At 39.5% G+C, this 27,667-nt stretch overlaps 1 protein-coding gene across 3 annotated transcripts in view; it reads right to left on the bottom strand.

The window, feature by feature from the left end:
* The window catches only part of SGCD (sarcoglycan delta), an 897,144-nt gene that overhangs the window by 193,533 nt on the left and 675,944 nt on the right, over window positions 1-27,667 (bottom strand). For all 3 annotated transcript variants that reach the window (XM_046668506.1, XM_046668505.1, XM_046668504.1), the window contains one exon: window positions 11,690-11,791. In XM_046668506.1, coding sequence (XP_046524462.1) covers window positions 11,690-11,791 — 102 coding nt within the window. The remainder of the gene's footprint in view (window positions 1-11,689; window positions 11,792-27,667) is intronic.

Below are 27,667 nucleotides of genomic sequence, written 5' to 3' on the forward strand. Positions count from 1 at the left end.
CAAACAAACATGAGAACTATATATCCATCCGATGATATGAATACTCACACATTTCTCATCTATTAATGAGCTGCTACCTAAGGATGCTTCATTTTTCTATAACATTCCTCTCATACTTTTTTTTTTTTGAAAAAGGTTAGCCCTGAACTAACATCTGTGCCCATCTTCCTCTGTTTTATATATGGGACGCTGCCACAGCATGGTTTGATAAGTGGTGCGTAGGTCCGTGCCTGGATCTGAACCTGCAAACCCCAGGCTGCCAAGTAGAGCATGTGAATTCAACTACTAAGCCACCAGGCTGGCCCCTCCTCTCATATTTTCTAACATAACTGCCTGAGCTTTAACTAAGGGCTAAAACCAATCTACACAGCTTGGTAGTGGAAAACTGCAATTATCGTACCATCTGTATCTGTCTGTTATGGTAGAGATGCCACTTTTTATTTTCGTCACTCTGATGTTACAAAATGGAAGCTGTGGCTTACTAGGGAAAGAGATCTACCTTGTTGCACCAAGCAAAGAAAAAACAGGATAGTTTGCTTGTCTCATTCTTTCAATGTGGCGATTTTTATTACAGTTTACCTCTCCCTCCAATACGCAACAAGTACATCTGGAAAATATTTATCAATCTTAAAAGCCTCATTTACTTTGTGGACCATTTGGTATTTGCCTAGAGGCAGAATCATTGCTGATAAAAACAGAATCCTTCATGGAAATGCAAAGTCCAACACTCATAATTTAGGCAACTGCCATTTGAAACATCACTGGTAGTAATCTACAGAGCACTGCATCAAAAGGTTATGCCCATCTGTTGATGGAGATCACAAAATCAAAGTAAGAGTACGTATTTGCTTATAATTTCACATGGTGAAGAAGTGTTTTTTCAGCCTCTGAAATTACATCTCCTGAAAAATTATCCGTGTTTTTGACAATGAACAAGTTTTTTAAAATTAAGACTAATAGTGCAACACACCCACAGCAATTATAGAGCACTGGATGTGAACAAGAGTTGCCAGGAGATGAGTATGTTTTGACTGAAGCGTTAAGGAAATAAGTTTTTTAAAGTGACAATTTTTCCAGCCCTTTAGGAGTGAAGAATAACAAAACTTATAAGAATATACTGAAACATCCTTCTTCCTTAAAGATAGCTTCTCTCTCCATTATTCTCCCCAAGTACTCAGCAGGTAATATCGGCTGTGAGATGCCACCTAACAAAAGTAGGACACTTCCTACCATTAAAGGAACATAAATCAAACCACAACAGACTCTGGTGTGCACTTTTCACTCTTAGATGTTATTTACAAAATAAGCAAGAAGCAGTCTTGCACCAAGCACTCATTATAGGCGGCTGGGATGTTTCTAAAACCAAGAGTAAGATGATGCTGATATGCCATAGTGATGATAAAGAGAAGCTCAGTGATCCGAAGGGCTAGAAGTACTAGTTTTGTTCTCTTGAACTTTCCTGCCTGTAACGTACAGCTCTGCACTTGGGCGCTTTCGTGAGCCTGTGGATGGCATGAATCAAGGCTCAGAGCAGGGCAAAACAGCAAAGGAAGGCAAGATGGGCTTCCAGACCTTCACTTTCAATACCACTTCTATTTCTTCCACCTAGTCTGTCCCACTCCCCCATGGCCTCATGCCTCACAGTTACTCATGCCATCCTTTCCATAATAGAATACTTAGTATGCAGCTGACATAGATAATTAATCCATCTATAAGCTCCTATGAAAGATAAATTTGTCTTTCTCTCTCTACCTGAGAGTCTCTTATAGAATCTTTGAGCCAGAAGGATCCTAAGAGAACATTCATTCATTAAAAAAAACAATTTGCTTTCTTTCCATGTGACAGGCACTAGTCCAGCAACTAGGGGTACAGCCGTAAACAAAGCAAACAGTAATATTGAAATTTTAAATAATGCTTTATATTCAAGGTTGTTTTCTATAAACAGTAAAATTTAGATAACAAATTTTATATAATTATATAAAATAAATTAACTCTTAGAATCCTATAATAAATTAGTGAGGTAGTGCTGTTATTATGCCCATTTTACAGATGAGAAAAGTGAAGGAAAGAAAATGTCAAGTAATTTGCTCAGGGTAACACAGCTAGTAAATGGTGGTGGCAGGATTTGAATCCAGGAAGTTGATGCTCCAGAGCCTGGTCATACCCATCACTTTCTCTCTCCCTGCCATCAAGGATATTACATAGTAATAGGGGAGGCAAACAGGTAAGCATATAAATACATAATTGTGCAATATATACATATACTATATAGATAGAAATAAATATACCTAAGTACTTGATATGATATAATATAATGAAGAAAAATAATGCTACTAGGTAAGGGTATATTTTTGACGGAAGGGTCAGGGAAGGTCTCCATGAGGAAGTGCCATTTGAGCAGAGGCCTAGATGAAGCGAGCAAGGCTGTCATCCAGCCTGGTGGTTCTCAGACTGTGGTGTATGGAACGTGCCTAGGGCCTTGGCATCCTGTGGCCCATGACAGGGCAGGGAGGGCGACAGGTGCAGCGCCCCATCTCCTGCCCAACCACAGCAGCTCAGTCTCCATCTGGTCCAGATTTTGGAGTTCCAAGTGAAATTTGACTTAAAAAAGATTCCATGCCTTTAAAAAAATAGAGAAAACCAGTGAGCATGTCCAACTTCTTCAGTTCACAGATAAAGAAGCTGAGAGAGAAGAGGAATGACTTGTTCAAGGGCTCAGGGCTGATCAACAGGACAATGAGAAGAGAACTCAGATTGCCTAACTTTGAATCTAGTGTACTTTCTAGAACACCAAACGGCCACCTTAACTCTCCTCCCCATCTAGGACACTGAATCGATCTCTAGAGGGTATAGACAGAAGGCTTTATCCAAGAGACTGTCTCTCTCTGTTTGGAAACTTCATAACCAAACTCCAAGCACAGCAAGAAAAACTACATAGACCTTCTGGCCTGTCTTTTAAATAGCCTCCACCTCTGCCTCACACTCTCATTTATTTTTTCCCTGATCTTAACCCATTATATGTTTTCTTACTGTGTTACTGCACATATTTCTATAAGCAACTTCAAATCCTTTGTGGAAAGGTGTATGCACATGGGGGCAAGGAGTATTTGCAGTAGGCGTTTGACATGAATAAATATTTCTTAGTCTTCAAATTAATGGAATTCTACTGGTGGATCATTGGACACCATGACATGACAGGCAACAAGAACGAATTGGGGTCGCCTACCTGCCCAACGGCCTTCAAATCATACAATTAGACATTCTCAGCCTCATTTAAAGTTTGCACCTACTTCTACCAAAGCTTTGTCTGATACAGTTATGACTGAGATCTGACCAAAGCCCTCAATGACTCTTATATTTCCAGCAAGAACTACATTTAAGAAAAGCACACATAGTCAATTTCTCCCAATTTAAAGGAAGAACAAAAAACCCATCAGCCCATTTTAATCCTACGGCAACCAAAAGTCTTTGAATAACTATCTCTGTTTCCCAGGATAAACAAACAAACCAATCACAGTAATAAGTGTCAATCTATTCAAAGTTTGTATCTGTTAAAAAAAAAAATGGTAAGCAGCTTGTTCACGCTACGGTCCACAATAAATTGCAACATGTAAAAAGATAGATACATTTCGGGAATGACAATCAGCTTCACAGTACAGATGGGCTTACAGACGACCTTTCCCAATTTTTAATAATCTCCATAATTTATGTGTGAGCAAAGAAATGCAAAGATGCCTAATGCACCCCTCTGACTTAGTACAAATCACGTTTATTTACTCAGGCAATACTTCATGGTCCACTTAACTTCTTAATTAAAGACAGCAAGATGCTCGTGTTCCATGCAAGTGGCATGGAAAATACTGTTTTGTGTGCAATATGTTCAGCTGGGAGTTGAAGCTGTTTTGCTTACTGAGGAGGAGCCACCGCCTTCATTTGGTTTCTAAACTAACCGGAGACACAGGCTCTTCTCATTGCAACTAAATTGTCAATGGAGCCTCTTCAGACAAAGCATGTGCTTGTCTGCCATCCCCCATTACTTTTGTTTCTTTTGCTCATGCAGAGCATGCCAAATCCAAATTTTCAACTTTCTTCTCCCTGTCTGCCTCCTCCCTAGTCATGCTCTGTTGTGGTTCAAAGAATAAAGACAAAAAGGAGGCATGTTCTAGGAGACTCAGGGTGGGGAATGGCTGTGGTGGGCCAGAGCTCTCCAGAAGCTCTAAGACTGCTATCCTTTGCCATTGAGGTTGCATACAATTTCAAAACCCACAGGAGCTAGACCACTAAGAGAAACTGGAGCAAGACAGAAACAAAATGAGAAGAGAGCAACAGTGAGTCATGAGTGACTATGATTCTTAAGAAGTCAACCTAAAATCTGAACTCCTGCATGATGAGACATATACATTCTCAATTCCATAAACCAGGAGCCACATCCTTAAGGGACTTTAAGGACACATAATATAAATGGCTTAAGTAGATTGGGTATGAGACAATAGAGATTGGTGGAGACTATGGCAAACTGGAGAACAAATGCCCATCTAAGGAACCCAGCTGCCACTCAGCTCTAGCCATTAGGAATATCAAACCATTCTGCCAGATTTTCTGTTTTTCCATAAGAATCACAAAATGTAGATTTTTTTAAAATGTGAAATCTTCAGATATTTAAATATTAGAAACAAATTCGTGTTAAAGGGAAAATACTGTGTGAGGCAAATAAACTATATCTGTGGGCTGGATTCAGTTTCTAACTTCTGTCATAAACCATCATATTAATAGCTCACTTAATGGTTTATAAGGTGAGTCACTTAAGTTACTTTATTTAACCCTCACAATAAATTTATGGAGAATATCATCTCAATGATTAGATCAGCCATAATTAAGCTCAGTCTTGTTGCGTTATCCACTGTTCTTTCCATTTTCCTTTTTCAGTACTTGTGAATTCTCTCAGGGAGTTAATATGCCTTCCAGTAAGTTATTCCTCATGAGAGGGAAATGGCCATGCATAACTCAACTTATCGTACTGAACACAGTGTCATGGGAAAATTAATTACTACATAGACAGTGTGTTGATATGGAAGAATACTGCAATCCTGGATTGTTGTTCTGACTTTCACTTCGTAAGTCCTACCTCCTTTCTGGACCTTCGGGCCCCATCCGTTAAGTGAAGTGATTGGTCTAATTGAATTATTAGGGGCTTTCAACTTCTGGCCTAAATATGTCTTGGTAATTCAGGCTGGTGGAATAAATCTCAGTTCATGTCATACTAAAATCAAAATGGATTTTAGTGGCTAGGTCGGTGGTGCAGCAGTTAAGTTTGTGTGCTCTACTTCAGTGGCCTAGGATTCTCTGCTTTGGAGCCCAGGCTCAGACCTACACACCACTCATCAAGCCACGCTGTGGTATGCATCCCACATATAAAATAGTAGAAGATGGGCACAGATGTTAGCTCAGGGCCAATCTTCCTTGGGGAAAAAAGAATGAAAAAAACCCCTCATCCTTCCATAAAACAAAGAGATGATAGATCCAAATGTAAAAATTCATGGTGAGGAAGACCAACTCAGAGTTTCAAGGAGAACACAGGTGTTTCTTTACTTTCATAAATATCGACAAACTTGTGTACCCTCAAATCCCATTTTATATGTCCGATTCAGACTTTCCTATGAATCAACACTTAGACTGGCTTCTGTACAGCACTGGCATGTGTATGTGTTCTAATCCTTCAATATTCTGTTATGTTTGGCTTTTTTCTATATCATAAAATGAGTGGAAATGTCAGTACTGGATCAAAGTGTATAAACATTTTTAAGGTACTTGGCATATACTATAAAACTATTTTTTCAGAAAGACTGAAAAAAGAAATAAAATGAAAAGTAAAGAATGTGCCAGTAATCTGTGAGCACCAGGCCTAGCAAAAATCTTTAAGCAGAAGAATGAGAAAAAAGTGAGTTGAACACTGGAGGAATGGAACTCAGTTAAAGAAAAATCTTAAACTAAAAGCTATTGAAAATGAAATGGGTTTCCTTAGAGAGCTTTGAGTTTGTCACTAAGAAGCCATTCAAGAAGAGGATGAAAGATCATTTGGTTCAGAGGAAGTTCAAACATCAGATGAGATTTGGACTACGTGATGATGACATTGATAGTGAAAATTGTTGTCATCATCATCACCATCAGGAGAAGGGGGCGGGAGTATGAGTTACCGTTTCTGGAACACTCACTATACGTCAAGTTCTGTATCAAGCACTTTACAGATATTATCTTACTTATTTACAACCACCCATGATGCAGGTATTAATATCATTTCAATTGTACAGGCAAGAAAACAAGGATTTGTCAAGTTAAATGGTAGAATCCAGTGGTTGCCAACCAAGTCCAGCAATACAGCATATGGGCTTAATCATGGTGCTATAGAGTCTCTTGGTACAGGCAGCTTTTAAGAACCTCATTTAAATATGATTTCTTAAATCTATACACAAGTTTTGGTGAGTGAGAACATCTTAAAAGATGTGAGTTTTTATAGGATAAAAGAATTTAAAAGACATATAAATACTCACGCCTTATATAATAATTTTCTACTTTATTCTCTTCAATTAATTTTTTATCCCTCTTCCAACTTCTTTTTCTACCCTCTCCTCTCTTGAACTTCTAAATTCAATATAGCAGTAGGCTAGGACCCCTATACTCACCCCAAGTGTAGTTTGAAGTGAGGATGGAGATAAATTCACGGTGTAACTTTCCCATTGCTGTAGGCCTGGCTCATAGTAGATGCTCAATAAATGCGAGCTTCCCTTCCCTTGTCACATCTCATGAAGTTATACAAAAGCACCCAAAAGTTCCAGAATCATGGGGAGCAAAAGCAAGAAACCTCTCAAAAGAAGTATGGATCTGCCACTTTGGCCAAACCGAGACTTTGCGATTAAAAGTCTCTTTAGCATTCATTCATTCAGTCAACTATGTGTAGCTCTTGTCAAAACTTTGCAGTTGTGTTTAGCAATTAAGATTCCTACCACACTGACATGGGGAATTAAACAGAGTTTTTTGGCATTATATCCCTTAACTTTATAAATTTCTGTGCCAGTGCATTCAAGTAGTATTTCTAGGCACAGCCTGGTCTTTGAATCTGATGGTAGAAGAGTTAATTTAGTGTGTGCCCTTTTCAATCTATTTTCTGAGCAGCATGATACTTTAACACTTGGAAGCTATGCATCCATGTGGCTAAAGCTAGAAAGTCCTGGGGCTTTCATTCAATTGCCAAATGGAAGTTTTTTTACAGAGATGAACATTCTCTCATTAATTTATCTTCCAAAGTGATTGCTATCACACTAATCAATTTGTAGTGACTTTACCAGGGTTGCAAACTTCAATAATGAAATCAGATACAGTATTGAACATTGTGTGGATTGCTTAACCAATCTGTTCCTCTCAGATCAATGAAACAAACCAAATGAAGTCAAGTGTTCCTTCATTAGTTATCCCCACTTAGAGGGGCTGAGTAATCTTGTTCAAGTGGACACTGATCTCTTTTCAATGGGAAAAAACAGAAGGAGACACCCCATGAAATAGAAGCAGCTATGATCTATGGAGAAATGATATTACAGATAATTATTCTGAGAAGAGTCTTCCAGAGGTGGTTTATAAGCAACCGTCAGGTGCATCAGAAAAAAACAATAAGCTGCAGCTGCCAGAGTGGAGAATGGAAAGCTGCTACATGTGAGGTTCACGGGAGCATCATGTGAGGTTATGATTCAGCAAGCATGGTGAATTCTATTGGTTGCCTACTCAACAGTCATTCCCCCCAGCTTCTTTGCTACCAGAACTCCAATTCTGTTGAGCTGTCAATTATCCCTGTGCTTGAGGGCCAGGGAGCTCTACAGACTAAATCACCAGCTTCTCATCTTGTTCTTTTGCTTTTTTTATCCATCATACCTGTTTTCATTCTTTGTGAAAATTCAAAGATACTAATTCTACCTTTGTTGCCATGCTTAATATATTATTCTCTATTCCCTTGTCAGTGCTCTGATGGCATCCAAAGAGAAATATGAAAGGTCTCTGCTCTGAGCCACTTCTAATATCTCTCCCCAGCCAAACCAAGACAGAGTCTGACTGCAGGCAAAAAAAAAGATCTTTTTCTCCTTTAAATTGGATATTAAATACATGGTAAAAAAAAAATGATAAAATGACATAGGCAATTTATTCTTAAAGTTATTTAGTTATGCAAATTGTATGATTCCATTTATACAAAGTTCTAAGAAATTCAAAGTAATATTAGACAGAAAGCAAATTAGTGGTTGCTTGGGGACAGAAACAGAGGAAGTAGAGTGGACACAGCAGGATGAGGGCATGGAGAAACTCAGTGGTGACAGTCATGTTCATTATCTTGATTGTGGTGATGGTTTCACATATATATAAATATGTGAAAACATCAAATTGCACACTTTAAATATGCATAATTTATTCTATGCCAATTATGTATCAGAAAAGCTCTTAAACTTTTAAACTTTACTTAAATATGGAAAATTTACTGTTAATATATCATTTGGAGGAAAAAGGTACGGAGGAATATGCACAGTATGGTTTTGTCAAAAATATATACTCAGGGAAAATGCCTAAAAACATAAGCTAAATTGTTAACAGTGCTTGCCCTTGCAAGATAGATTTAATGACACTTACATTTTTAATGATTCATTATTCAATTTCACAAATAATCTACTGAGCACATTCTATTTGCAAGACATAGCAATAGGGCTGGGAAATATAGTGGGGAAAATCCAGACAATCTCCTGTTCTTTCAAATTTATTTTCTTAAGCAAATAAGAAAGTCAAGTGATGACAGTTACGGGGGGAATAAAATCAAGGTGATGTTTTATATCTGAATGTTGTACCAAATGAGGAAGGTCTTTCTAAAATGGCAACATTTGAACTGAAATCAGGATGACCAGAAGGAGCCTTCCAGGAAAAACATCTGGTAAAGAATTTTATCGGTGTTAGTGAGGAGTTTGGATTTTATTCCAGGTGCAACGGGAGGTCAACAGAGAGTCCTCTGCAAAGGAGTGGAGGGACTTGACATTTTGAAAAGACTACTTTGGCTACAATTTGCACTATGAGGCTAAGAGTGCAAGACAGCAGAGACAGGAGGCTACTGCAATGGTGCAGGTGAGAGAGGATGGTGGCTTGAACTAACGGGTGGCATGTGATGGAGCAGGGTGGATGGATGTGGGCACATATTCCAGGTAGAGCTCACGTGACTTACTGACAGATTTTCTTATATATGCATATCTGCATGCCTTTTTTTCTTCAGTTAGAAGATATTTGTTTTATTGTCAGAGACATATAAGGCTAAAAAGCTTTATTTATTTACTACTTATTTTTTGAGAGGAAAATACTTTCTTCAGCACAATGGAAAAATAGTTCTAACATTATTTTCTTTAAACAGTGATTTGAAAGCATTGAAATTAACTCACTAATTTTTCAAGATTAAGTTTTTTGAGATTATCATTACCTTTCAAGCTTCAATCATTGTATCTTTGAATTGGGATCAGATGACTGTCAATATTGCTAAAAGTTCAGTGCCTGCATATGGACCTAAGATGTGCCAGGAGTCCCTTTTCTAAAACACATTTATCAATTCTTTTTCTACAACAAGGAAACTTATTTCTGGATATTTTACTTAACACGTATCAGATGTTCTACCCACGATCTTAAGATCTGCTCTCTTGTACCAGATGCAACCTAGCCAGAACATTTACGTATTTATAGAAATATCACTAATATAGGAAAGAGGGGTTGGCAAATATAGTCTTGTGTGGCCCTTGAGGTAAGAATGTCTTACATTTTTGAAGAGTTATACAAGAGAAAAACTGAAAGTCTAAAATATTTACTATCTGGCTTTATAGAAAAAAGGCCAACAGCATTAGAGGGAAATGATCAATTCAAACTACTGAGTTAAATAAGTTTCATATAGATAAGATTATTAATCTAAAGTACAACGAAGAACTCAAATGATGATGTAACTAACCAACTTGCTATGTTGGGAGAAGTAAATATAGATCAAGAGCAAAGCATATAGCAGGTTATTTCTTAAATGCTTGAAATCAGCTGTCTCCCTTCAGTCCAACACAGAATCACCACCCAGCCCTCCTTGTTATGGTTGCATCCCATTACTCCTTCTAGGACACAGCTTCCTTAAAGACAATGGCTATGATTACAGCAGTCTGGATACTTTAAGTGCCCAAGACAGGCTGCGATGAGTCCCAGTGAAACGTTATAATCATCAATTGGGTAGCTGAACTAATTTGCTCTTTGTGATGACTAACATCATGGCTCCCTCCCTTATATCAGGCACACGAAGAAGTAAACTTATTGGCAATTCAGTAGTTGAACCACTTTAATACATTCAGTAGTTTAGATAGCATTCAGATAAAATTACCCACTGCATCAAGGTGCTGAATTTCGTTATTTACGCTAATCAACGTGCACAATGCAAATGATGCTTTGAGGAACTTTCATGTTCCTCCTTGCTTGCAGGTAGACACAGACCAATTCCAGGCAGAGCAAATGCATTACTAATCCTTTTTAACCAGCAAATTCCACCACTCCATCAAAAAAAACAAAAATAAAAACCAAAGAAACAACAACTAGCCCAAAAAAACACTCAAAAACAAAAGTTAATTTTTATAATACTGGTTAATAAAAGCAAAATATTGGGGCTGGCCCAGTGGTGTAGTGGTTAAGTTTGTGGCCTCTGCTTCAGCAGCCCAGGGTTAACAGTTTCAGATTCGGGGGGGGGGGGACCTAGCACGGCTCATCAAGCCACGCTGTGGCAGCACCCCACATGAAATAGAGGAAGATGGGCACAGACGTTAGCTCAGGGGTGATCCTCCTCACAAAAAAAAGAAGAGAAAGAAAAATATCTAAGAATCACCTCCATCATTCCAAAAAAAAAAAAAAGAAAGAAAGAGATTGGAAAAGGAAAGCCAGGAGGGAGACTGGCTAGCAGAAAAGCTTCAGAACTGGATTTCCTGGGTCGAAATCTTTGCTCTCGTACTCCATAAGTGTGTGGCTTTGGACATAATACTTCTCCAAGCCTCAATTGTTTCATCTGTAAAATGGAGGCAACGATCACCACCACCCCAGTGGACCAAGTAATAGGTAACGATAATGCAGGCAAAGCAGCGAAATGCATGGAACAGAGCACACAGGCTAGAATGATTATTTAAAATCCTATTTCAGAGCATAGTTGTTGATATATTGAATTCATTCTAAGTCACCTTGCCTATATTGTCCAAATTCTTAACAGAAAACAAAATTCTAGTTCTTTATTTCTGTATTTCCAAAGATGGCTTTGAAGCTCTTGACAATTAAAAAATGATTGCAATATTTTCTTACATTTGTATAGTCCTTATGGCACCTTCACATTTATTGTCTTGCTTTACTTGCAGCATAATCTAGAAAGTTGGTTAGCAGAGGTTATCACCCCCTATTGGACAGGAATGGAAAGAGGCTCAGAGAGGTCATCTCACCTGCTTACAGTACCACAGTGTTGGTTATACGCAAGACTTCCTATGTGAACGCAGCTCACTACTTGCATTACTACCCCCGACCCCAACCCTCTATGCTCAGCTGATGGCAAGATAAAGTTCCCCAGATTGAGATTCCAGAGGAACAATAATTCCTTCTTCTCTCAGCAGAAACTTACTGGTCGGGACTGGATTTCTTTGGCGTAGAGAGGTTGCAAGAATTCTGAGACTCCTTCTAGCTTTAGGCCTTCTTCTGTGATTCTCAAGTTTCCCATTCCATCCTGAAATAGAGGCACAGAATAACACGGAACATGTGATTAGCCAAAATTTCAAAATACCTCAGGCTTTCAAAAACTGAAACAAAGTTATTGCCTTTTTTTTTTTTGAGAGGGTAGAACGAGAAGTGGTCCAAACAAATACTCAAAATACTGGAAGGCATTGTTCAACGCAATTATGCATATTACCATCTTTACCCACTTATTCTGAGAAAATTCTATTCCAAGCAATCTGTAACGCCCCCTAGTCATTCACTAGCATAGATAAAGGAGGTCCTTTTTGCTTGGCAGTGCAGAAAGAATGGAGGCAGGAGGTGAGTGGGAAAAGAGAAAAGGATGATTCCCCAGGGTAAAGTGAAAGGTCCAGTTTCTAAAACTCTATGCAGAAATTACAAACTGGCATCTGTTGGTCTAATCCAGCCTTTTGACAGGGGATGTTTGACTCATAAAACATTTAAGCCATCAAATTAGTTACTAATAATTTTTTACAGGAATATTAAAATATATACAAAAGTAGGAAGGATAAACAGCAAACACCTATGTACCTATCATTCATCTTCAACAATTACCAATTTATAGCTATTGTTATCTATTATACCCACCACGCCTACCTCCTTTGTTTAAATATAACCATAATAGCATTACCACACCTCAAAAAAAGATCATTCATTAATATCATCAAATACCCAGGGTTGATGTTTGAATTTAATTAATATTTATGTTCTCTCTGTATATTTGCTTATGTGAATAAAATGTCCTGCTGCAATTAGTTGATATATAAAACACTGTATCACTTCCTAAAATCTTCCAAGTTAGTTGGAGATTTTCTCTCTCACTCATCCATATATATATATACACACATCCATATATATATATATATATATACACACACACTTTATTTGATAAACAAAGCATGTCATTTTTCTAATAGCATTGCCCAGAGATTTTGCTGAACATTCCCATAATTTCATGTAATATGCTCCCCTGTCCCCTGTATTTCCTATAAATCAGTAGTTAGATCAAGATGCTTGATCAGATTCAGGCTCAGTTTTTTAGAAAGAATACGCCCTGGGAAATGGAATATATTAGTTTTCTATCGCTCCCATCACAAATGACCACAAACTCGGTGGTTTGAGACAAAAATTTATTATCTTATAGTTCTGTATGTTAGAGATCTGACCCAGAGCTGAAAGGGTGAAAATCAAGGTCCCAGAAGGGCTGCTGCATCCTCTTCTGGAGACTCTAAGGCAAAATCCAGCTGTCATCTTTTTCTAGCTTCTCGAGGGTGCCCACGTTCCTGGTCTGGTATACCCCTCCATCTTCAAAGTCAGCAATGGCTAGTTGAATCTTTTTCACATCTCATCAGTCTGACAACAAATCTTCTGCCTCTGTCTTCCACTTTTAAAGACCCTTGTACTTTCATTGGGCACACCTGGGTAATCCAGCATAACCCTATTTTAAGGTCACCTGACAAAGCAGGTGATCTAGCAATGATAATTCCATGCATAACTTTAATTCCCCTTTGCCATGTAATGTAACCATTCATGGGTTCTGAGATGTGGAGGGCATTTTTCTGCCTACTACATGCTCTATCAGGAGCCACATAATGTCTTTTGCTGTGATGTCATCAGCCTTTGGTGACCTTTGACCAGATGATCTATTATTTCAATAGAGATTTCAAACTGGTGATAAAATAATTCTATTATTTCTTCTTAATTTATTAGCTGGGATAGTCTATCAAGAGAAATTGCACGTCATCAACTACATGTTTACCCTAAAATTATAGTTTCTATAGGAAGTTGATAGATGCTTGATTTTTTCTTATTTATTGCTCTTCAAACTATTGAATTGGTTACCTAATATCCTCCAAAGATGACCGATGAGAGTTTTTCATATTTTAAAACATCATTATGAACATTTTTATTTTTTTATTACAGTACAGTTTTTATTCCTATTAAAGTTTTAACTGTCCTATCCTTGCTCGGTGGGGGTCTCTTTAAGTTGACCCTTAAGTCCTTTGAATATGACCCAGCAGTCTTCGATGGCCCTCTTGCTTCTGATAGGACAAGATGTCCCAGGGTTATCTTACACATGTCCTGTGCCAAGCCCAGAACCAGCCACTTCTAGTGAGAATCCCTGGTTCATTTTAGTGAGGACTGGTATTTAGAGAGCACAAACTGAGAGCTTTGGGTGCTCATTGCTCCTGGATTGGCCCTTGGTTCTGTGCACAGAGCTAGAAAACAAGTTGTGTGTGTGTGTTTTATACACAACTTACACTATGAGTTCACATGAAAGCTCAGTTCAAACTCAGGACTTGAAGGTTTTCGTTTAACCTCATGGATGTTACAATGCTATTACTTTTCTTCCACTCTGAAATCTGTGTTTTCAGTAACACTAGCATGATTACTCATTTGACTTAACCCACAACACAGACAGAGCAGTTACAGAACACCAATGCCACTACCACACTAACATAGGATTAACCACAATTTAAAATTTGTCTTTTAAAAAAAATCTTTAGTGTATAACCTACTAGGAAAGTGCAAGCAAATGACTGGGTTTCAAAGTCACTTAACTAATTCCATTCTGAATGGCTATGTCACCAACCTCTTGTCCAGTCAGGTTCAATTGTTTCTTATTTCTCTCCCTCTCAATTTTTAATGATTGCTTTTTTAAAATCTAATTTTGTGTGAACTGTTTAGATGGCATCAAAGTCAAATCTACAAAGCAAGCTATATTCAAAGAAGTCTAGCTTCTGTCCTTGTCCCTCCACCATGTTTCCTCTTCTCCAAGTAAGTTTGTGTGTGTGTGTGTGTGCGTGCGCATATCTGTATCACTCAGGGTTCTCCAGAGAAACAGATCGAATAGGATATGCATGCATGTACACACACACACACACAGACACAGACTCATTCATTCATTTTTAAGAATTGGCATTAGCAAATATGGAGGCTGACAAGTCCCAAGATCTGCAGTCAGCAAGCTGGAGACCAAGCTTGACAAAACAAATTATACATACATGCACACACACAAACACATTATGCTTTTTAAAATTTCATTCCTACATTTTTCCAATAACATCTGAAAATGGAGAGATTTGAATGCAAGATTCAGGTTTTCACTTCTCCTGACAGCTGGAAGCTCTGGGAAATCTGAGCCTGCCTTCTCACATGGCCGCCATTGGCTGGAGGTGAGTAGCAGCCAACCCGCCTGAACCGCATGCCCTCCAGTTCACCATGGTTTCCTCCAGCCTATTTCACCAAGCCACACTTTCTCAGACTCTTGAAGGTTCTCACTGAGTCTACTATTTCTTCTCTCTGGCATTGCCATGGGCTCTGTACCTCGACACATTCAGCACAGATACCACGTGAATGTGTTGAATGACCAAGTGGGAACTGGGCACTTTTCCCCATCCCTCCTTCATAACAGCACTTCAGCCTGTGGATGAGAACAGATCTGTCAGGTCAATACTGTTCTCTCATGGATAGCATGCCATCTGTATATTCCTATTTTGAGTACTTGTGGGGGCAGCTCTGCCAAGAGGGCCCCAGACTGGGCATTCAGACCTGGTGTGAAAGGCAACAGGCTGGAGGGCATGTCCACATCACACTAACAGCAGGTTTAATCCACAGAAAGGGAAAAAATAAAAAGTAAATATCCACCCCACCCCAGGATATGTCAGTTGTCTCCTTTTGGATTATTCTTGATGATTTCCATTAGTCAAAGAAGCAGACCTTTTCACAGAAACACATACTAAATCAACATCTATAAACAGAATACACTGTTTTTTTGCTTGCATGATGTGTGTTTATAAAACAAACAAGAACTCTTAAATATTCTTAAATAAAAGATATTTTGGGTAATTAGCAAGACTTTCAAATAAAATATTTCTCCCTCCCCTCTTATAGTACACACACAGATCCCCTATCCTGAACATGTATTGATGATTTACCATGTGCCGGTTACTGTACTCTGTGCTTTTCATGCTTTTTCGCATTATCTTTATTATTACTGAAAACTACCATGTTACTTCTTGAATTTAATCATGAGGAAACCATCATATAAATGTGAAAGTAGAGGCATACCTCGTTTTAGTGTGCTTCACTTTATTGAGCTTTACAGACATTGCATTTTTTATAAGACCCTCCACTAGCAGAAAGATTACAACTCACTGAAGGCTCAGATGATGGTTATTTGATGAGCATTGCTAAAAAATGAAGGTATGTACATTGTTCTTTAAGACATAACGCTATTGCACACTTAAAAGACTACAGCATAGTGTAAACATGACTTTTATATGCGCTGGGAAACCAAAAAATTTATGTGACTCACTTTATTGTGATATTCACTTTATTGCAGTGGTCTGGAACTCAACCCACAATATCTCCGAGGTATGCGTGTATTTGGCTATAGAGCTGTTCATCACCATGTCAGTCATAAGAGAAACAAATGAAAACTTAGAAACTATCTAAAAGTTTCATGTTAAAAGGGTAATTGAATATGCTATAATAGAATATGATGGAGGTTTTGCAAAGGAATATTTAAGAACATAGGTAAATATTCATAATCCATTATTAAGTGAAAATCAATTAACGAAAACTATATATGCATATTTTATGCTATTTTTGTATAATTTTTCATACATATTCATACACATACACACGTATAATTATAACAGGAAAAATTCTAGAGGAAATTTCCTAGGGGAAAAATTCGGGAAAGAAATATACTTAAATGTTAAAATTGAATATCTCTGCATACCTAAGGTATGAGCACCTTTTATTTTCTTCTTTTTGCTTATCTGTACTTCATAATTTTCTATAAATAACAACAATAATAAAAAAGTTATAAAAATTGTTCTCATTTATTTTAAAAATCAACATTTATCAAGTATCTATACTACGCCATATACCAAGTGCTTATGTATATTATCTTGTCTTCTTCTCAATGATCCTATGACGTAGTCATTATTTTACTTATTTTACATGTGAGCAAATTTATTGTTAAGTAACTTGCTCACAATCACATAGCCAGAAAATGACAGGATCAGGAATTTGAACCCAAGTCTTTCCACACTATATACTCTTAGTCATTATTCTAACCCTATCTAATGTATGCAAAAGTAATATATTTAAGGTATCTGCCAGATTTCTTAATGCCACTTTGATTTCCACTTATTTGATGAGTGTGCTTAGTGACAGTAGAGAGGGCCACCTCCTAGCCCAAGACTAACACCATCCATTCTTATGGTTGACACCTTTATTTCACCATCCCAGGGTCTAGAGGCTCTTTGGTACAACCCAACTGCCTCCCATGCCCAGGAACATAAGAAGAATGAATCATCTGCTATTTCTAGAAAGGCTACTGTATGCATAATTGTGTGCTACGAGACATCAGGAGTTAGAAAAAGAGAAGGCTCCTCGAAATCCTGTCCTCTGAGACGGTGTATAATACAGGGGCACACAGTCAAAGAAGAGTAGGAAGGAAACCCAAGGAGGATGAGAAACACTCATTGAATCCAACAGTCAATTAACTCCCTCATAATAGCAATTCAACCTTTGCTTAAACACCTCTTTTGATAGGAAACTCATCACAGACTTGCCAATCTCTGTTATTTCTCCCACTTAGAGATTCTTCCTATACTAGGGCACCATCACTTCATCTTTCCAGTCTCCTTCCTAGTCCCTAGGTCTGTCCAAAGGTATTTGGTGGGAAAGGGTCTATCAAAGAGTGTGAATTTTTGTTATTGGCCTCTATTTCCAAAATATAACACAAAGCAGATTAAAGTAGCCAATGAAATATGTTCCCACATTAGAGAGTCTCTTTTACAGCTTGGGAACAATCCGACTGGATTGGATCTACATCAAAATAGCTGGAGAACAGCCTTATTTAAAACCCTTTCACCTTTAACTGCATAAGAAGCAATGGATATTATTAAGATAGGAGTTTTACATCAGTTTTGAAGCAAAACTTCCCTTCCAGTAAGATGCAAAAGAGGCCGTTAGAAGATTCATAGTCATTCCCAGTGTAATTAGAAAGAAAGAGACCATTTTTTTCCTCTTCAAATGGCAAAAGCTCCATATCCTTAAAGGCAAGCATGAAGACTGTAGCAGCCAGATAGCCAGGCTTGACTGAGCCAGCAGTGTCCAGTGAATGATCCGGGAATCTGTACCGTGCTCTAGAGATAGAAGTGGGAGGCCAGGGTCCCGCTGTCATCCCTGTGAGGGCAGGGCCTTTACTGCCTGGTACACTGCAGCATCACCAGTGCGTACCCCCACGCCTAGCACACAGGAGTTTTCACAAATACATAAGCAAATCCCATTATTTTCCCAGTCCAGTGTAGAGAGGCCCCTGTAAGTTCTTTCAGGGGAAATAGGGTCTAGGGGCAGAGACAGAGGTGGGTGGACCTGGAGACTCTCCCTCTGGGCTGGTCCAAGGATAATAGCATTCATTCTTTTGTCTTTACCTGGTCCACACTGGCTGATTGGTTGTTTCAAATAGACATTTTTTGACAAGATGAATATAAAATAAATAAAAAGATTTCAGAGTGGCAGGACAATAGACTGAAATATTAATTTGTTTCTTTCTTTATATCTCTCATGCTGGCCCCTAACCTCTTCCCTCACCATTTCAGACAGGTTCCCAGGCTTTATCATTAGGTGACTCAGAGAACTTGAGAGCAAAGAAGCAGAGGCAGCCTGAAAGCAGTGGGGATTCCCACCCTTTGTAAAAATTAGCTTTCACTGAGTGGACTATGCTAGGAGTGTTGGGAAGGGAGGCAAGAAGGAGAAGAGGAGATATTTTCCAAGTGGGGGGTGGAGAAGAGATCTGTGTTTCTGTGAGTTCTAGAGACCATGGTCTTGCTGGTGTCCCCAGGATGGGTTAGGACCTCAGAGGGGAATGGCTGCAGGGCTCCAGCCGCTCCAAGTTCCCCAGGAATGGCAGAAAGGCAGCAGAACTTTCTGACCTAAAAGGACCACATGAACTGAGCTACGGTTCTCTCAGTCACCACCAATGAAGGACAGTGACCGGTGCCCCCAGAGTCCTTCCCACCGGTACTGGGCAAAACATCGGGACATCTGGAAAACTCTGAGAGAGGTAAAATGTCCTTCTGGCCCCTGTGGGATAGGGGCTTAGAATTAATGTTACGGTATTTAAAAAAAAAAAGTGTGATTTCTTGCTCCTCTGATTTTCCTGCCGCATCAGCATCAAACAGGTTTTTAATTCCATCAGCACATTTTCAAGCTTGAAGTTAATGCCAAGTCCTATTTTAGTCACAGGTCTCCAGACTCTCTCTTGCCGGAACAGTTTTAATGGCAGGCATTACTTAGTTTTGATCAAAGAGTGAAACAATTTTATCCATACACCAAGTGCTTTAGAATATAAGCTCCACGAGGGGTGGGCTATTTGTTCACTGTGGACTCCGTTCCTAAAACATCACTTGGCTCACAGTATGTGCTCAGCAAATACTTGTTAAGTGATAGAATTTCTTCTTTCTAAAAAGCTGCATTTTGAAAGCTACCGTGGGGATTAAAAAATGTTAAAACCTAGGCCTAACCCTAGAGCAGATTCCAATATATTAGAGCATGCATTCTCGACCAGGTTGATATAGTCCCCAGTGGGTGAAAATTGGTGACTGGAGGAAGGTGAAAAAGATCTTCCTCTTTTTATGTATAAAGCACAAATACACTTATACAGAGAGTACATACACACAGCATATCTGTAGTGTTAAAATTTCACAGGGAGAATACAATTAGGAAAAAATGCCTAAAAATGCTCTTGAGGGGGGCCGACCCAGTGGAGTAGTGGTTAAGTTCACGTGTTCCACTTTAGTAGGTTCAGATCCCGGGTATGGACCTACACACCACTCATCAAGATATGCTATGGTGGTGTCCCACATGCAAAATAGAGGAAGATTGCCACAGATGTTAGCTTAGGGGCAATCTTTCTCGCACAAAAAAAGAAAAATGCTCTTGAGAGAGGGGGAGAAAATAATGAAAAAAAAGTTGAGAAATACTGCATCAGAAAATTATAGATTTTGAGACAGCTCTAATTTTCCTCTCTTTCATCTATAAATGTTCACTTGTGCCATTCCTGTACTGAAGCATCTTTGTAGCTCCTCAGTCTGTAAAGTGTAACAGAACAGGAGCAGCACAGGTAAAGAGAAAACTCCTCAATGTAATATTTAACGCCTTCAGCTGCCACCTGCTCACTTCTCCAGCCTCGTTTCTTGCCAGTATCCCTTCACTCTGTCACAAAACATCTAGCAATTTCCCCAAACTCTTTCCCTTTTCGAGTCTTTGTAAATGTCCCTCCCCTGGCCATCAATGCTCTTGCCAACCCTTCTCTCCAGTCCTTTTGTTCTGGTTAGATGTCTTTTCTGGGCCTGGAATCCTTCTCTGGGGCCCCCTCATACTCGGGGTGCATCTCTATCATAGCGCTTATCACATCGCATTGCAATGACCCATTTATAGCTATGTCCTTCCTCAAATTCCTTGAGATGAGGGATAGTGTGCCACTCATTATTTAATCTTTGCAGCCCAGGACACCGTCTATACCTAAATATGTGACTGCAAGAGTAAAAACGAAATAGGCTAAACTAGAGACTGTTCGGAAAGTACACATCAATGTGAATTTAAAACAATAATAAAGCTACCATTCCATATGCATCAGACAAACCACTTTATCAACATTGTCTCCGTTAATCCTCATTATAACTCTAGGGGGTTGGCAATGTTAGCCCCATTTCCCACTTGAGAAAACTGATGCTCAGACACCCTGACAGTGTAAAAGTCCTTCACCACCCCACTCCATGCTGTCACTCCATGTTAAGTTCCAACTGTGCTGCAGCCCATGCTTAAATGCTGAGTGAGGAGGCATGAAGGTAGAGTCCTTCCCTTCTAGGAGCTTCAAGTCTAAAGGAAAAAACATGAGTAACACATCAGATGGCAAGGATGTGGAGATACAGGAACTCTCATCTACCACTAGTGGGAACGCAACATGGTGCATGCACTTTGAAAACATAGAGTTAAAATAGGACTCAGCACTCTTAGCTCCCTGCCCAAGATAAATGAAGAGCTATGTTCACACAAAGACTTGTACATAAACGTCCATAGCAGTAAAATTCATAACAGCCACAAAGTGGAAACAACCCAAATGCCCAGCAACTGATGAAGAGAGACGTAAAAAATTCTGTATGTGCAGTGGAATAGTATTTAGAAATAAAAAGGAATAAAATGCTGATATATACTGCCACACGGGGAAACCTCAAAAACATTATGCCAAGTGAAAGAAGCCAGAGACAAAAGAGCACATACTGGATGATTCTGTTTATATATAATGTCCAGTGAGGCAAATTTATAAAGACAAAAAGCAGATTAGTGGTTGTCTTGGATTGCGAGTAGACAGTGACTGTAAATGGGCTCAAGGAATTTTATTGAGGTGACATAAATCTTCTAAAATTGGATTGTGGTGATAGTTGCGTAACTCCTTTAGGGCACGCCTATCAGTTTCTTTGGGAAGTCTTCCTTGATTCTCATCAATCCTTTAGAAACCACCTTTCCTCAGCGAGTGGAATAGACACACACACACACACAAACACACAAACACAGCATTTTGGTACACACGTTAAGAGCATAAGTTCTGGAATCACACTGCATGGGTTAAATGCTGGCTCGACTTGGTGGTTCCCTTTCTAAATCTTACTGTCCTCATATGAACACTTAGACAATCAAGAGAAATACACCTTCTAAATTCAGGATTAAATCAGACAATTCATGTATATAAGTCAAAAGAGGTTAGTTTATACCATGGTAACAACTGCAAAATTTTTATTGGCTTCAAACAACAAAGATTTATTTCTCACCTAAATTACATGCCTATGGAGGGTTAACAGTGAAGTCGGCCATGGACACAGGATGATAGGATGGCCAGCATTTTGAAGACTTTGCTGCTCTCTATGTCTTTGGGCACACATAGGACTGTTATTCCCCACCCATTTATGATGGTTTGGCCACGAGTTATGCTGTAGCTTGTGAAATGTGAGCGTAAGTCAATTCTGAGCAGATGCTGTAACAGCCAGGGCAGGCTTGACCACGCTCTTCTATTTTTTTCCTGTCTTTCTAGATTGAAAGCTTCCAGCAGGCAAAGGCAGTATCTTATCTGTCTTTTTATCCCAATCACCTGTCATAATCCCTGACACAGAGTAGAGAGACAGTAAATTTTGACTGACTGCATGAAAAGTCTTCTGTCAGCCATAAAGAACTACGAGTATAGCTCCCGAATGAAGTGAAGTCTGGCTGAAAAGTCAACAAGCCCGGGGTCCCACTTATCTGGACTAGTACCGTGCTTGCCAGCCATCCAGGAAAACAGCTAGATCAACATGGGGTTTGTTTTATACCTCTGGACTTTAATTAAAGATTATCCTTAAAGAATGTTTACAAAGAGGTAGGGCTGGCCCCATGGCCTAGTGGTTAAATTCAGCATGCTCCATGTTGGCAGCATGGGTTCAGTTCCCAGGCACGGACTTACCCCACTGGTCAGTGGCCATGCCATGGTGGCAACCCACATACAAAATAGAGGAAGACTGGCATAGATGTTATCTCAGGGCGAATCTTCCTCAAGCAAAAAGAGGAAGATTGGCAATAGATGTTGGCTCAGGATGAATCTTCCTCAGGAAAGAAAATAAAAAGAATGTTTGTGAGGAAATGTAAGCACATCTCATGGAATCATGAGAAGAGTATAGAAATGAGCGCTGGCCTCGACCCTTCCACTAGCTCTTAGGGCAAACTTGGACAAGGCTAGCCACTCTCAATCTGTTTCCTCCCACTTCACAGTGGGTAGTATAAACATTAAAGTAGGACAGTATAAACATTAAAGTCTTTTCCACTTAAAAAAGTCCCACAGGACTGGGATGCTCCTTGGACAACAACAAATCACAGTTGTCATTGAGACCTGGTACCCACAGCCCAGAGAGGCTGCAATTGGGGCAGCTTGTGTGATGTACAGTTTCGCCAAGGAAATTCTTGCAAACAACTCTTACAAATCACTACAAATGCACACCCAGATTCAGAGAAGATTTAGGCATAAAAACCAATGCCAACACGCTCTTCTGAAACAGAAACTTGTAAGCAACCTTTAAAAAGAGACATCGGAGGAGAATTTATCGATTGTTTGAAGGGAAGAAAATGAGAGATGGATAATAAAGTGCAAGTTGCTACATCCCCTGTCCCAGGTGAAAAATGTGAGCTTATGAATCCTTAGCTATTGTTGATAAAGGAGGCGACTCATTTATCTTAAGCAGACACGTAAAAGAAAATAAGTGAAATATGATTAGGCCTATGCCAAGTGTTCAGATTCAATTCCTACCGTGGCAATCTCTGGTACTCGGTGAGTGCTTCCCACCATAAAGCCCAATTAAGATGCTGGCCTCAGCGATATTAAAAATGCACACTGTGAAAATCCCTCTCAAAATAGCTCCTTTCTCTGGGGTATACACCCCAAGGGAGCTATCTGCCCTGTCTTCTCTCTATTTTCATTAGGAAAAGTTGTCAGTTGTACACGACAGTGTCTTTTATGAGACTTCAAGTTAGAGCTTCAAAGAGCCCAGTGCCTTTTTGATACTTCTGAGAAAGGTTTCGAGGGATAAGTTCAGAAACAGGAAGGCTAGTACGTGTACTCCCGACACTAGAGCTGTCTTACCTATTAATTTGGTCCTTCTGTTCAAGTTTGATGCCCAAATTGGCCTTCCAAAGGCTGGTATCAGATGTATTCTCAGTCTTTCAGATGTGTTACCAATTTCCACAATTACACCTCGCCTTAAACCAACAAGCAGCAGCAGTTGTCCAGAGACAATGTCTATTGCTGCTTCCCTTGTGTATACCCCTAAGGCCTAATATTCTTCCCGTATTTCATGCATGTGTTCTCGAAATAGTAGAATGACTGAATACAGCACAGGGAATCACTGAATCCTTGGAGAATCCTGTCTGCTCAGTGAACGAAAGCACGCACTTGTCTTTTTTTGCTCACATAAGAGCATCACACAGCCGGAGCTCTGAAGTACTGTGAAGAAGAATGAGGGAGCACAACAGGGTAGAGGGGGAGAAGGGAGGATAGGGGACACTTTAGACAGGAGGTCCAAGAAGTTGTCTCTGAACAGAAACCCAAATGACACGCGGGAGCCAGCTGCAGGAAGAACTGACGAAGGGGAGAATAAGTATGGCACATTTGCAGAACCCAGAGAAGGCCAATGTAACTATAGTGGAGTCACAGTTACTGCTACATAAGATGGAGAGCAGTAGGAGATGAATTCAGACAGGTTGGAAGGGTTCAGATCAAGACGGCATCTTGGAGAAGACGCTACTAAAGAGTGTATCTGATTTATACCAATGGAATGTGGCAAGGAAGGGAATCTTGGGAACTGACTTAAATTTTAATTGAGATAAATTCTAACAAGACTTCCATGAAAGTACTGAACAAAGCTTTGATGAATTCACTACCTTGTAAGTAACTCCAAAAATAATTTTCTGAAAAAAGAACTTGCTGACAGTATATTCTGTAGTTGTGTTCAACTTAAATAATCTTTTGGAATGTACTCCCTGCTTCCTCTGCCTGGACAAATTCAGAGAGCACAGTGATCAAGAGCATCAGTTTTGGAATCAGAAAGACCCTTTTTGAGTCCAGGTCCCATCACTTACCAGTCATCAGACCTTCCCTGAATCTTTTATATCTGTAAAATGGGGACCAGAGTATCCCTCTTTGAGGACCGTGTGTGTGTGTGCATTCGATCTGCTTAGCACAGTGCCAGCACACTGTGAATACTCAGCAGCACCTTATATTGAACCATCCATCACCCCACCCCCTGGCACACACATGCATCTCCTTCTTCCTTCCTTTTCTGACTACCTCCTCTGATCGCCTACAGCAGTGACATGTGCCACACACAATTTAGCACTTCCATGGTTAGACATGCTCTGAGAGGTCTGTGTAAGAGCAAGGAGAAAGAGGGTCAATAATGGAGCTGCCAGTGTCAAGAGGCTGGAGAATGAGGGAGATAAGGGGAAGATATGAAGAAGCAAAAAGGAGTTTGCCACCAAATTTGTCTCAGACAGTTCCTAGGAGAAAGTGAAAGGATTAGAACTCACCCAATATCTTCAAGCTAGCAATCCAGGAGGAAAGGAAAAGAGAGAGGAGGTTTCAGGGTTTGCCAAGATTGAGGCTGCCTTCTTCTCTGGTCAAGATAGGACTTGAATGATTTCAACTGCAAAGAATCAAATCATCAAGATACTGAAACTGGCTAAAGGGATTCCATCTACCTTTTATTCCCTTGTAATTACTGTGCCAGGTATTACTCAACCCCTGTCCACCCTTAAGAAAGGAATCTTTAAAAGTCTGAACAGCTTCACAGGCCCAGAAGTGGGATAATTCTCTGGGCAAGAAGATCAGACAGCAGAGGAGATTAAAAATCCACAATGAACCCAGTCACAATAATTTTTAAACTTTAGTTGGGATAGAAGCTGTGACGATTAATTTTACGTGTCAAGCTGACTGGCGATGAGGCAACTAGATATTTGGTCAAACATCCTGAGTATGTCTGTGCAAGTGTTTCTGGATGAGATTAACATTTAAATTGATAGACCTAGTAAAGTAGATTGCCTTGCCTCTTGTGGGTGGGCCTCATCCAATCTGTTGAAGGCCTGAGTAGAACAAAAGGGCTGACTCTCTCTCAAGTAAGTGGGAATTTTCCCAGATTCAAACCTTGCCTCTTGAGCCTGCTGGCCTTTGGACTAGAACTACGTTACCGGCCCTCCTGGGTCTCCAGTTTGCCAGTGCAGATCTTGGGACTGGTCAGCCTCCATAAACATGGGAGCCAATTCCTTATAGTAAATCTCTTTATACACACATATGTGTACACATCATATTGGTTCTGTTTCTCTGGAGAATCCCAACTAGCACAGTAGTAAACGAGTTTACAGAAAGAGAAGTGTATCACAAAAGCAAGTGAGCATGACTTTGAATTAAAAGAAACTTTCAAAAAGGATTCATCCATGTTACATAATAGTCACAACCACCACACACCCCTTAAAGATGTGACCAAACCACTTTCTTGGAGAAGACATAAGAATTTCTTAGCCCTTGCTTGGGAACAATAGCCACCATTGCCATAGCCCATTAGTCATTTCTGCTTCCCTTGAAAAGGAAGCCCCATTACATGACTGTATTAGGAGTTCTCAAGCACCAAGTTAGAACTTTTCCTGGATCTTTCCTATAATAGAATGCCAGACTAAGATTACAATGTGGCCATGTAAGAATGAACTATGTCATAATTACAAAGAGCTTAGGGTACTCCTGACCTTGCTGAGAACGGGGGCTACTGCAGGTACTGGGAAATTAACCCCTTAATACAATGGAAACTTATCAGGCATAGTTTGGTAAGAGTTTTCAATTACTGCAGCCAACCAGAAGTTGGAAGTAGGGTACTTCTTCAGATTACGTTTGTATTCCACATGCTTATAGAAGGATCTTGAGAGATTTACCTTTATTTTATTACTGGCTCTCTCTCTATACTTTGGGTATAAGGAAGACATAGTGAATAAGATTCACTTTTTCCTATATTATCTATGAACATGAGTATGTCAGAGAGGTTAACAAACAAGAAAGTTCTGTCTCATACCGAAAACATAGGAGAAAGAAAGAGAGGCATAAGATGAGTACAAAGAATACAGCATCCCTTCGGTCACACTTAAAAGGTATGGCAGAGGAGACTTCAAGCTAACTGGAAAATGTTCATCTGAGGAGCATCTGTTTTTCAGGAATGTCAGATATACGCATTATGGCAACAAGTTCTTGCACTTGTAAAACGCTTTATATTAGGAAAAAATCTTGTGCCTAAAGGTTATGTGGAGATATTCTTCATTTACTTTACTAGCACTTTCAATTTTGGCTCAAATCCTACTATTCAGGAGATATGAATTGGCCAGTGGGAACATTTCCAGCAACAATATTTCAGAATTAAAATCTAATTTAACCAAGATGACCCCTGGAAATCACCAAGCTCAGGTAAAAGGAAACTCTTCAACATAAACGGCCATGCGTTATTCATTCCATCGAGAGCATGCGGGGAAACTCAACAATCATTTTTTATCATCTAAGCCACCTTTCTCATCATACAATGCCTCGTAATGGGCAAGCTCTAAAGAAAAGCGTGTGTCGCCATAACTGATATATGTGTGAGAATGAGACCAGGTCTGGGAAGCACAAAGAAGGCATTTCAGAGTGGCTGAATAAAAAGGAAGTATGAATAGCTTGACAAAACGCACAGTTGAACAAGTAACGACACAATGAAGATGTTAGCTTAGGGAATAACTCGACAACTTTCTTCCTTAACTTCAGATTTAAGAATTTCTGTTTATATGGAGCAATACAGGAGCAGCTTTAGCATCCAAAAGACCCCTTCTCATATTCCGGTTCTACCCTTTCTTACCTATGTAAACTTGGGCAAGTCACTTAATATTTTGCCCCTCATTTTGCTCTTTGATAAAATATGAACAAGTACCTAGGCGGATGGGTGTGAGAATCTAACGATGTGTTTAACTCGCCTAGCCTAGCAAGTGGCAAATGTTGCTTGATAAACATTGCTTGCCTTCTTTTGGTTAAAAGTAGACAGAGATTTTTGCCTTAACATGCTCTGTCTTTTTAGAAAAAAAGCCTCCTGTTAAGGGTAGAGATTCTTGAGGCTAGGATTATTTCAGGTTTTCCCTTTCTTCCATAATAACATCCTGTACTAGAAAATGACTTCTTTAGTGGATCCAGACGGAAGCCCACGGAGTTATTTCCCTCAGGTCCAGGCCTGACATGCGGGACTCACCTGAGTTACTTTCCGTA

The sequence above is a fragment of the Equus quagga genome, chromosome 7 (genome assembly GCF_021613505.1).
Source record: "Equus quagga isolate Etosha38 chromosome 7, UCLA_HA_Equagga_1.0, whole genome shotgun sequence".
Taxonomy (NCBI): Eukaryota; Metazoa; Chordata; class Mammalia; order Perissodactyla; family Equidae; genus Equus; species Equus quagga.